This window comes from Laccaria bicolor, genomic scaffold (assembly GCF_000143565.1).
Source record: "Laccaria bicolor S238N-H82 LACBIscaffold_36 genomic scaffold, whole genome shotgun sequence".
Classification (NCBI taxonomy): domain Eukaryota; kingdom Fungi; phylum Basidiomycota; class Agaricomycetes; order Agaricales; family Hydnangiaceae; genus Laccaria; species Laccaria bicolor.
Genome location: NW_001889907.1, coordinates 48,084 through 58,533, shown reverse-complemented (window position 1 = coordinate 58,533; position 10,450 = coordinate 48,084). Strand labels below are relative to the sequence as shown.

The following is a 10,450-nucleotide window of genomic DNA, read 5'->3' as shown; positions in this document are numbered from 1 at the left end:
ATGGCAGTTGTTCTGCACATTTAATCCCCGCACGCAACTTTCCGAGCGCGCACGCAACTTTCGACCAGCGCGCAACTTTTGGATGCTAAATTCGACCGCACGGCGCAACTTCCGACTATGTAAAGGCATCAACTCTTACATGTAATTCCTTTTAAACCACCCTCTAGCTACCCCAGCCCTACCTTCTACCACTTCATATAATTTTTATCTAAAATGACCAGGTCACAGTATGCCAATTTCGCACTTTTCACTGATTTCTATTCATCTCCTTCATATTAATTCTTATAGTCATCCCCAGGCCATCTGCTTGGACCAAAGGGTATCCTGTAGCATGTGAATCAGTTGTTATACATAGTAATGAAGGTTATTGGCAAGACTGGTGATGTAACTGATGAGTAGTATGTCTCCTCCATGCACCATCCTCCATGTAAAGTGCCCCCTATATTCTCATTGCTATACTATGATACTACCTTTCTATCAAATAACATACATGACACACTAAATTACAGTATAAATAACAAAATACTTGAGAGTAACAGTGGCTCGAGGGATATGGTGAGAACCAGTACCGGATTTGGTAGTTGGCAATGATCAAGCCGATAATTTTCGGATAATTCCGATCCTGATGATGGAATTTATTCTCACGCAACGTCAAACCTTCTACGCTGTCACACGTTGACGAACATATGCCGCTTGCTGTCAAGCACAATGAGCTTGTACCTTAGTTTCAATGCAAATTATTTGATACAATAGATTCTGCAATTATACTCTACATAATATTTTGAAGTTGGAACAGAGAAAAGAAGATTTAGGCAATAAATAGATGTACACTATGTGAGCTCGCCGTGTTCAACGACGATGAGAGACTTCGGGACAATGTTGAGGATTGCTTGGGTGACGTTGCATGAGAAATGCTAGACCAAACAACCGAATTTAGCATCCAAAAGTTGCGCGCTGGTCGAAAGTTGCGTGCGCGCTCGGAAAGTTGCGTGCGGGGATTAAATGTGCAGAACAACTGCCATATGATCGGGATTAGCGGAGCGCGAGTATTCGTGACGCTTCGTAAGAAGATTGACATTAGTATAATGATGTCAATGAGGGGGAAGAAAAGATCACGGAGGGAGAACGGAAAGCCGTAGAATGATATTAAGTATGGCGGTCCGTTTGGGTAAGTATTCCCTTAATGTACATGTTGGCGCGCAAAAGTCTATGTTGTGCGCAATTTTTTTTGTAATGTTGCGCAGAATTCAAGTCACCATTTGTAGTGTTGCGAAAATATTTATGTACTTGCGCAGAAATAAATTCAGTGCGCAGAAATGTTAGTTGTGCACAGAAAAGTTGACATGTGTGCGCAAAAATACATTTGATTGCGCATAAACTTTTACTACATGCACGGAAACTTATTGACGGATTTATGAGGTGCCCAGAAATATTATCAAGTGCCGCAAAAAATATTATTCGTGCGCGGAAATTACTGAGACCCTTGTGCGGATTTTTTGGCTTCCTACCTTTTTAAGTATGCCGTGGTGCCGTGATTAGGTAATTGATGTATTGTTGGCAGCCTCGGCACTGTAGGCGGAGTTTAAAATGTAACAATATATTATTGTCTCAATTTATTGGGGCCACCACGATATTGGATGAACATTATATTGGGTGGAAAAAGAATGTAGCATAGTTGGAATTACGATGTGATTAAAAATGAATGTAGGTCATGCTCGCCTCAATGGAAATGGTGACTATGGTGTGGTATCTACGCTCTAGGGACCCAAGGATTCTCCTCATTGTCAAAATTGAAGGACGAGTGAAAGAAATCCTGCATCACCTCGATGGATGAAATGGTGGGGGCCTTGGTGACAGGAATAGGGATCTTAGGTGCTGGGGCTGACGATTCACCATCTATAACAACAAATGTACAGTTAAATTGTGAATTTAAACACTGAAATTGAATTTCGTACCGGACATGCTTGAGATGCTGATTATATCCTGTTCTACCTCATCTTCACTCCTGACATGGCGAGGTCGCAAAGATCGTTGGGTGCAGGGTAAGGGGATGGCGCTGAGTGTAGGGCTGGGGGTGTCATTATCAGTGTCATCGACATCTGAGTCTTTGTTAACGACAGGGTCCTGGGCCAATGAAATTCGTGGTTTCCACTCAAGGAGTGTTGCTGCAGGAACAGGATAACGAGTTACTAGCATAGGTAGAAAATTAGCATCCATGCTACTCAAAAAATATGATGAAATGAAGCTCACCCAGAAAGAGTGTCCGGTGGGAGACACCAACCTTGGTATTTGCAAGCTTACAAGCGTCAATAATGTCCATACCAGTGGGCAATCGGTCATCAGAATATACAGCGAGGTTCCTACGAGGAGGTTTCATGCAGATTAGCCAGGAAGAAGTAGTAGCGTCATCAGGTTCCGCTTTCCAGAGCCATGTGAATAGCTTAGGGAAAAGGGCCTGAAGCTTGGTGTCGAGAATTGGATAGGAGTCATCTGGGTGAAAATCGAAGCCAGAACTCTTCGTTACACACAGGCCCGATTGCTTCATTCCAGTCAGAGCGACTGAAGAGATGTCGACATCAGATTGCAGAGCATAGGCTGGAAGAAAAGATGTGGCATCGTCAAGTTTTGCTGCCTTATTCTACATAATCGGAATATATCAGAATAAAAATATGAGTGATAAAAAACAAAACACATACCGCCATAACACCAACAATAAGGAAAACAATCGTTCCTACAGAAAAGATCGTATCATCCTAAATAATGGGTAAGATCAGTGTTTAGCATTACATGAACAGACAAATTATACCACTTTGCCTGCTGCAGCTTTCGATGGACCACGAGACGATTTCGAGGAGCCTGACCGAAGACCCTGATTCGTCTCCTTGCGGGCAGCAGAGAGGCTTGAACTGTTGATCAAGGCAGCAAACCCAGCCAATCCCTTTGACGAGGAACCAGACTTGGAGGAACTTGCCACCTTGGCCAAAGCTGCCTGCTTCACACGTGCCGGAGAGGTCAGTCGAAGCCTTTTGGCCACCGGTTTGGTGTTATCGGAGACAGTGTCGCTCTCATCAGCAGAAAGGGATGCGGAACGTGCTGAAGGAGGTGTGCTAGCCTTTCTCTTCCCCGATGAACGGCGAGCCATGGCGAAGGAAACGGTAGGGGATGATTCTGATACTCGATGAAGTTCCACATGTATATACTAAATACCATGATAAATAAAAAATTAATTCGACACTGATAAAATACTAGTCATGACAAACAGTCCTTGCACCCATAATTCTGTTCGAGGTTTCCAAATTTGGTGTGGAAGTGCCATGAGATGGCCATTTTTGTTAATACCGACTTGAATTGTCTCCTCTTCATCAAATTCATTTCCGTCTAATTCATCTAGAGTCACTCCATAGCCGGCAGGAAGCTCACCACTCTCTTTTAATAAATTCAATCCGCTTTCAAACAAGTCCAGCCCTTCTTGATCGAATGGACAAGATCCCAAGGGAACTGGAATGGCCTCATGTCGGATATTAGCATCAATTCCCTGCAATGCTAAGTCAGATCATGGATCATGTCTATAATTTCATGAAAAGCACACCTTTGTGTCGAAGTCATGATCGGAAACCTTTGTGTCGGAGTCATGGTCCGAATCCAAATCCATGTCATCTTCAGACCCTTGTTCATTGTGCATCTAATGAACAGTCAGTTTACGTCAATAAGTCATAAAATTCAGATTAATTACATTGTCCACAGATCCTGGTTCATTGTGCTCCTCATTGTCATACTCATACGAGTCCTCTGAGTCCTCCGAGTCCTCCGATCCCTGATCAGATGTTCCATCAAGATCTAGTGATTCTCCATCCTCCGCAAAGCCGTAAAATGCATTGATCTCTTCCTCTGTAAGACCCTCACATTCATCGTCATAGACACCATGTTGTAATTCTCCCAAAAATGCAAGGTCCTGAAGTGGTAAATAAGCAAATCATTCAACAAGTTATAATGAAATGATCACCTACATTTGGAGACTTTCCTATATAAGGGCTGGTAGAGTTAGGTTATTTTGGTTAACCAATTCTTTTTTTCGCTGTTCACTCATGTTGACAGACTTATTAAGATATGTTCCTGAAGTCGTTTCAGTTAGTTTTTTTTGTTGAGTAGTCTATAATATGTTATCTATCAGTTAGAATTGGTTTAACAATTCGCACTGTTGTTATTGCGAGGCAATAGTATTAAGTATTCACGAAACAAATCTTTGTTTATTGACTCTGTTTGGATAAACAAAGGTTAGCCAAACAAGCAAATACGTGTTGATATTTTGATTCGTGTTTCTTTCTTCCACGTTCAACCATCATTCTTTCCCCCACACCACCTCCCCCAACGTTGACCCCACAAGACATGCATCCGTATGCGATGCGTGTCTACGGTTGCCGCCTCGTATGCAGGTGGTGGCCGGCCCAATGGGTGTTCTTCGGGGGTTCTCGAGTGTGGGGGATATCTGTCACATCAGCACCACGCGAATGAGGACGACGACCACGGTTTCCCATTCCTATCAGCACCACGCGAATGAAAGGACGACAACCACGGCTTCCCCTCTCAACATCTTCTGCCCGCCACTCCGCCTCCCCCAATGTCTTGCCAACAACAACGTGGATGTGGTGACAACGTTCGTGGCGACGGCGACGACAACATTGCTGATGACGGTGACGGTGTTTGCCGACGACGGCGACAACGTTGCTGACGACGGCGACAATGTTGCTGACGACGGCGACGGTGTTTGCTGACGACGGCGACGGTGTTTGCTGACGACGGCGACAACGTTGCTGTGAGGGATGTAGGGACGGCGACGAAGACGACGAAACGGCTGGACGGCGACGAGGACGATCCATGCCGGATGTGGCTGCAACAACGACGACGACGCTGGCCCCTCCCCCTCTTTGAGGGATGTGGGGACGGCGACGAAGATGACGAATGCCCCTCCCCTCTTTGAGGGATGTGGGCACAGCTGGATGGTGACGAGGATGATACATGCCAGATGTGGGCGCAACGACGACGACGCTGGCCCCCCCTCTTTGTGGGATGTGGGGACGGCGACGAAGACGACGAATGCCCACACATCGACCCCACAGGACACGCATTCGTATGTGATGTGTGTCTACGGTTACCGCCTCGTATGCAGGTGGTGGCCGGCCCAATGGGTGTTTGACGAGGGGTAGGTTCTACGGCGACGATGACGATGCTGCCCCCCCTTTAGTTTTTCTGTATGTACTGTAGCTGTGTGTATGGTACCAACTATTTCCATGATGTAACGTGTAACAGAGGCCCGGTTGGTAATGCCATGGTTGTTCAGCCTGAGCGCTCTGTGAGTGTTCAGCCTGAGTGCTCTGTGAGTGCTCAGCCAGGATGAATGGTTGCTTATTTTGGGCTCGTAACGTGTAACATGAGCCTGGTTGCTAAAGGTACATCAATTCAGGATGTAATGCTGCCGAGGCCGTTGGTACCCTACACACAGCTACAGTATAATAATAGGTATACCAGTTAAATGGACATGCTTCTCGCATCCTGGGACCTTTGGAAGTCAAGCTGTGATGTTGACAATGCATGGCTGTGTTGATGATGACGCACAGCTGTGACGACAATGATGCACAGCAACATCAACAAAGATAGATGTTTGAAAATGGCTATGTATGGAAGGCTATATCACGATGGCTGTGTTCTTGATACAAGGCAATGTAATCACTATGTTCTTGTGATATAAGGCTATGTAATGACTTTGATATATAACAAACCTGTTTTCATCGAAATCCTGCATCACTTCTATGTCTACTCGTAACCTCCGACCCAGCAAAGGAGTCAACTATGCACCGAAACCCAGCAAAGCAGTCAACTATGCACCGAAAAAACATGCCTGTGGCGCCCCTGCTCCCCGAATTTCTCTTCTTGAGGAAGCTTCAATGATCGCTGAGGACTCCAGTGGGCATAAGACTCAAAATTTCTCCAGCAATGAAAATTTACTCTTCACAACCTCTGGTGATCGGTTACCCCCCGTGATTGTGAGTTGTGATATTTGCTTCTATTTATCTCACTGAGGAAATTATTCAGTGGTGCAGCGGATGTCGAGATGGTGGTGATTTAGCTGTGTGCACAACCTGCAAAATCATTGGCATCTGCTCTGTATGCATTGATTTTGGAACGAAGGATGGTTTTGTATGTCCTCCCTGCTTCAAAAGAGCCGGAAAATTGGTCTCCTATGTATGTTTTTGATTTAATTTCCTTCTCACTAATATTTATTTGGGCTTAGCCATGGAAATTCCGATCCCGTGGTGCAGGTAGAGAAAACTGGCCAAAGATGAACACAACTCCCTTGGCTATCATCTCAATTCACCTTGAGGGGATGACAGACTCACCATCCATTCTCACCTACCACCATTTAGCCCCTTATCTTCACGGCAATCTGGTACTCGTAAATTTGACGTTCAACTTCAACAAGCCAAGAAAGCATTTCAACTCCCAGTTGGAAAACATGCTTCAAGAGTTTGAAGATGGTGACTTCAAGGAGTATGTGACTTCAACATTGTTTCTCTGAAGCTAATATTTCAATCAGGTGGACTCGGTTCTTGGTTGTTATTACGACACACTCTGTTCCAGAATCAGGGGACCTGCACACAGCCCCAAACAATAAAAGTGCAGCACCTGTTGATCAGGTCAGTATATCTTGTTTCTTGGCCACTATTCTAATCTATTATGTTCCATTGCAGCTGTGGGCGGTTCTTTTTCCAGAGCGTTTCTGTAATCTGTTAAAAAGGGAGAAAAGGAAAAATATTCTGAATTTGCTGTCTTGCGGGGCCCTATCAAGTCGGCCTGACTCCAGGGATGCTGTAAAAGGCATAGCTGCTAAGTATGTTTTTATCCATGATATGAAAGATGAATTTTGACATTTATTTCTCAGAGACCTCTTCGACAAAATTCTCTGTTTTTCGCAACCTAACTTCCAGCCGTCATCCACCCATAAATTTGTGATGGACTTGGCTCTGCAGAACTATGTTCATGATCGGATTGGCCTAATCAATGTCCTTCGAGAGCAACAAGCCCTTGGGGCTCATACCGACGTTGTTTTATTCCAACCAAACGCCATTACCACATTTCGATGGACACACCCAGGTGCTCGCCCAATGGGCAACGATACTCCAGCTTCGATCCAGTGCCCAGAATGTAGTGGCTTCAAAACATCTCCCAAGTCTACGAGACAGCAACCAAGCATTCTCAAGTGCGAAGACTGCCCATGGAGTGCGACTTACACACTTCCTGAGGGCTTTCGATGGTGCCAGGGAGAAAGCCCAACCAATGGTTTGGAAAGGGGAGCTTGGATACAGAAGGTCGAGAAAACTGAGGATAAGATGGAGGTATCTTAGTGCGATGGTACCACCCATACCATGTTGTTCAACCAGCTCCTGAATGTCTTACCTTTTCCACTCCTTGTCATACTTTGATCACTTTGGACTATCTGCTTACCTGACTCTATAACTCACTATGCTTACCTCTATGTCTCACTATGCTTAAATCAGGACTTATCTTTACACCTCACATGTGTGAGGCAATAAATGTTTTTTGTTTTGACCTTTTATCCTCAGATCAGTGACGCAGATAAGATATTATAAGATAAGATTGGTGAAGGTAATATTCATAAAAAGATATTGTAATATTTTAGACTCAGATTGGCGAAGATAATATTCATAAAGCGATATTGTTACATTTTAAACTCCGCTTACAGGATCAATTACCCAACCACAGCACCACGGCATTCCTAAAATGGTAGGAAACCAAAGAATCCGCGCAAGGGAACCAGTAATTTCCGCGCACAAATAATAATTTTTGCAGCACTGATAATATTTCTGGGCACCTCATAAATCTGTCAATAAGTTTCCGCGCATGTAGTAAAAGTTTCTGCGCAACCAAATGTATTTTTGCGCACACATATCAACTTTTCCGTGCACAATCAACATTTGCGCGCACTGAACTTAATTCTGCGCAAGTATACTAATGATTCTGCGCAGTGACTGTATTTTCGCGCAACACTACAAATAGTTGTGCGCACAACATACATTTTTCCGCGCCGACATATGAACTCTGGGAATACTTACCCAAACGGACCGCCATAAACACCCCCGTCCACAGATTCACAGCACATTACGGACGACGTTTCGTAGTGGCGTGACGAAGCCCATCTCTTGGCGTCGTCAGCAACTCCTCCAGCTCGCTCGTTTACTCCAAGACAATGTCGAACTTTTCGCTGAAGCGTTGAGTGTAGATCTCGGGCGGCCCAAACAAGAGGTATACCTTATAGAGGTTGGCGGCTCAATTCAACATTGCTTACTCAACGCGGAAAAATTGAGCGAGTGGACGAAAGACCACGAAGTTGAAGTTCCAGATTACCAGAAGAGTTGGAAGGCGAGGTATCATCATTCCCCCAAAGGCGTCGTTCTCATCATTGTGTGCGTCAATCCGAAGGTGTTCGCTCCTCATTTCCTAACCTTTATGCACACTGGCAGGCCTTGGAATTATCCCGTCATTCTCAGTATTCAGTCGCTTTCCAGCGCGATAGCTGCAGGCTGCTGCGCTGCAGTGAAGCCGTCTGAACTCTCCCCACATTTCTCCACCCTTTTCGCCGAGCTACTTCCGAAGTACCTCGATCCAGCAGCTTACAGCGTCATTCAAGGGGCTATCCCTGAAATGACCAAAGTCCTGGAACTCAAATGTGACTCGTCTCCTTACTTTTCATTATGTTTGCTTTCAGTCTGATTATCTTATAGGGGATCATATTTGTTACACAGGAAATGGCCGAGTGGCTCGCATCATTGCTGCTGCTGCAGCGAAACACCTTACTCCCCTCACACTTGAACTCGGCGGGAAATCCCCCGTCATCATTGATCCAGCCACCAATATTGCTCTTGCTGCGAAGCGGATCATGTGGGGGAAAGTTAATAATTCCGGACAGGTGATGCTGGATCCTCCAAACGATTGATGACCGGCTGACATATGAAATAGACGTGTGTCGCTCCTGACTACGTACTTACCGTCTCCTCGGCCGTTCCTGCGCTTGTGGAGGCCTTCAAGCGACAAATTTGTGCCCTCTTTCCGCAAGGAGCCCTGGATCCGGCTTCGACCTATGGCCGTCTGATTTCTGAGGCGCACGCCGAGAGACTTAAATCTCTGCTCAATCGAACGAAGGGCACCGTAGTGATAGGCGGACGGTCTGAAGGGGCGAATGGCACTGGAAAGCATGCTATGGAACCGACTGTGGTCATAGATGTGAAAGATTGTGATTCGTTATTGGAGGAGTGAGTACTCGTGCTTATTTTATCTCCTCAGTCTAATACTACATGACGAAAGGGAATTATTTGGGCCCATTCTCCCCATAATTTCGGTCGAGAGCATCTCCGAAGCCATAGAATTTATCAACTCCAGGTTCATTCCATATTTCACGGTTGAACCTGTGCTTAAACCTATTTGAAAGGGATCATCCTCTTGCGCTATATGTATTCACAGACAACGAGGAGATTAAGCAAGAAGGTCAATGCGAATTTAGTCTTTTGATAGCGTATCTCATCCTGAAATTTCTCAGTGATCAACAAGACGACTTCCGGCGGCGTGACTTTTAACGACACATTCCAGCAAGTATCAGGTAAGTCAAGGAACCCTACATGAATGCGCAAACCTTATCTTTTATGCAGTAACTGCATTACCATTCGGAGGAGTAGGGGAGTCTGGATGTAGGCCTTTTTCTCATAACAATTTTTTTTCCCTGACCATGGTATTCTAGACGGTCGACAGTCCATGATCCATGGGTTTGAAGATTTCTCCTATAAGAAGGGTGTCGTTGACATTCCGAAAGAGTCAGTTTTTCAAACTTCCTAACCTTTTTCTGCTCAAAATTACTTATAACAGCGCGGAGTCTTTCTTTGCAAGGCGATACCCCCCGTATACTGCCGAGTCGCTAGATTTCTACACCACGATAGCTGTGAAGGTTCCTATTCCCGCCGAGTGACTTGGTGTGGTAAAGTAACGTCCTGCGTCGTGCGACCCATCTGTATCATACAACTTGTAAATTGACCAACAGACCGTGAACTGAACTAGGAGTTTACATTGTTCAGTCCTTGTTCAAGTAGTGCAAACACCTTTGCGACAATATTTGAAATGAGTTGAATCAACACTCGGTCATTCAATATCAAGGGGTAATAGCTCCCAAAAATAGATCTATCCGTGAAATGACAAATTGAAATAGCCACAACACGGATTTCCGTTCAAGCGTTTGAATTTTCCGCCTGGGGGTTGGCTAGTTTGCAGAGCATCTGTAAAAGCGACGGCTCTCATATAGGGACTCAGAAGTGACTTGCCTGACTCAGATTACCAAATGTCATCGACGTTGATCTTGGGGTGTCTCTTCGGCCCCATGGGAAATATC

The 10,450-nt window shown here is 45.1% G+C and overlaps 5 protein-coding genes across 5 annotated transcripts; 2 read left to right on the top strand and 3 right to left on the bottom strand.

The window, feature by feature from the left end:
• Positions 1–1,750: 1,750 nt before the first annotated feature.
• LACBIDRAFT_331754 (uncharacterized protein) lies at positions 1,751–3,142 on the bottom strand (the record flags this gene model as incomplete). The annotated part of the gene is made up of 6 exons (XM_001886139.1): positions 1,751–1,896; positions 1,956–2,218; positions 2,251–2,281; positions 2,302–2,638; positions 2,697–2,753; positions 2,807–3,142. The coding sequence occupies 6 exons, from the start codon at positions 3,140–3,142 to the stop codon at positions 1,751–1,753; spliced, it is 1,170 nt and encodes a 389-aa protein (XP_001886174.1).
• A 296-nt stretch (positions 3,143–3,438) lies between these two features.
• Positions 3,439–4,087, bottom strand: LACBIDRAFT_331753 (uncharacterized protein; the record flags this gene model as incomplete). The annotated part of the gene is made up of 5 exons (XM_001886138.1): positions 3,439–3,498; positions 3,590–3,682; positions 3,734–3,952; positions 4,008–4,021; positions 4,084–4,087. The coding sequence occupies 5 exons, from the start codon at positions 4,085–4,087 to the stop codon at positions 3,439–3,441; spliced, it is 390 nt and encodes a 129-aa protein (XP_001886173.1).
• A 453-nt stretch (positions 4,088–4,540) lies between these two features.
• Positions 4,541–5,643, bottom strand: LACBIDRAFT_331752 (GPI-anchored small secreted protein; the record flags this gene model as incomplete). The annotated part of the gene is made up of 4 exons (XM_001886137.1): positions 4,541–5,143; positions 5,258–5,441; positions 5,499–5,500; positions 5,614–5,643. 4 exons carry the CDS (start codon positions 5,641–5,643, stop codon positions 4,541–4,543), a joined length of 819 nt encoding a protein of 272 aa, XP_001886172.1.
• Positions 5,644–5,807: 164 nt separating this feature from the next.
• On the top strand, positions 5,808–7,400 carry LACBIDRAFT_307567 (uncharacterized protein; the record flags this gene model as incomplete). The annotated part of the gene is made up of 6 exons (XM_001886209.1): positions 5,808–6,041; positions 6,091–6,240; positions 6,290–6,546; positions 6,593–6,692; positions 6,747–6,886; positions 6,938–7,400. The coding sequence occupies 6 exons, from the start codon at positions 5,808–5,810 to the stop codon at positions 7,398–7,400; spliced, it is 1,344 nt and encodes a 447-aa protein (XP_001886244.1).
• Positions 7,401–7,797: 397 nt separating this feature from the next.
• Positions 7,798–10,033, top strand: LACBIDRAFT_307566 (NADP-aldehyde dehydrogenase; the record flags this gene model as incomplete). The annotated part of the gene is made up of 11 exons (XM_001886208.1): positions 7,798–7,833; positions 8,164–8,480; positions 8,538–8,743; positions 8,799–8,983; positions 9,034–9,326; positions 9,379–9,453; positions 9,503–9,558; positions 9,611–9,670; positions 9,720–9,758; positions 9,809–9,881; positions 9,934–10,033. 11 exons carry the CDS (start codon positions 7,798–7,800, stop codon positions 10,031–10,033), a joined length of 1,440 nt encoding a protein of 479 aa, XP_001886243.1.
• Positions 10,034–10,450: the final 417 nt, after the last annotated feature.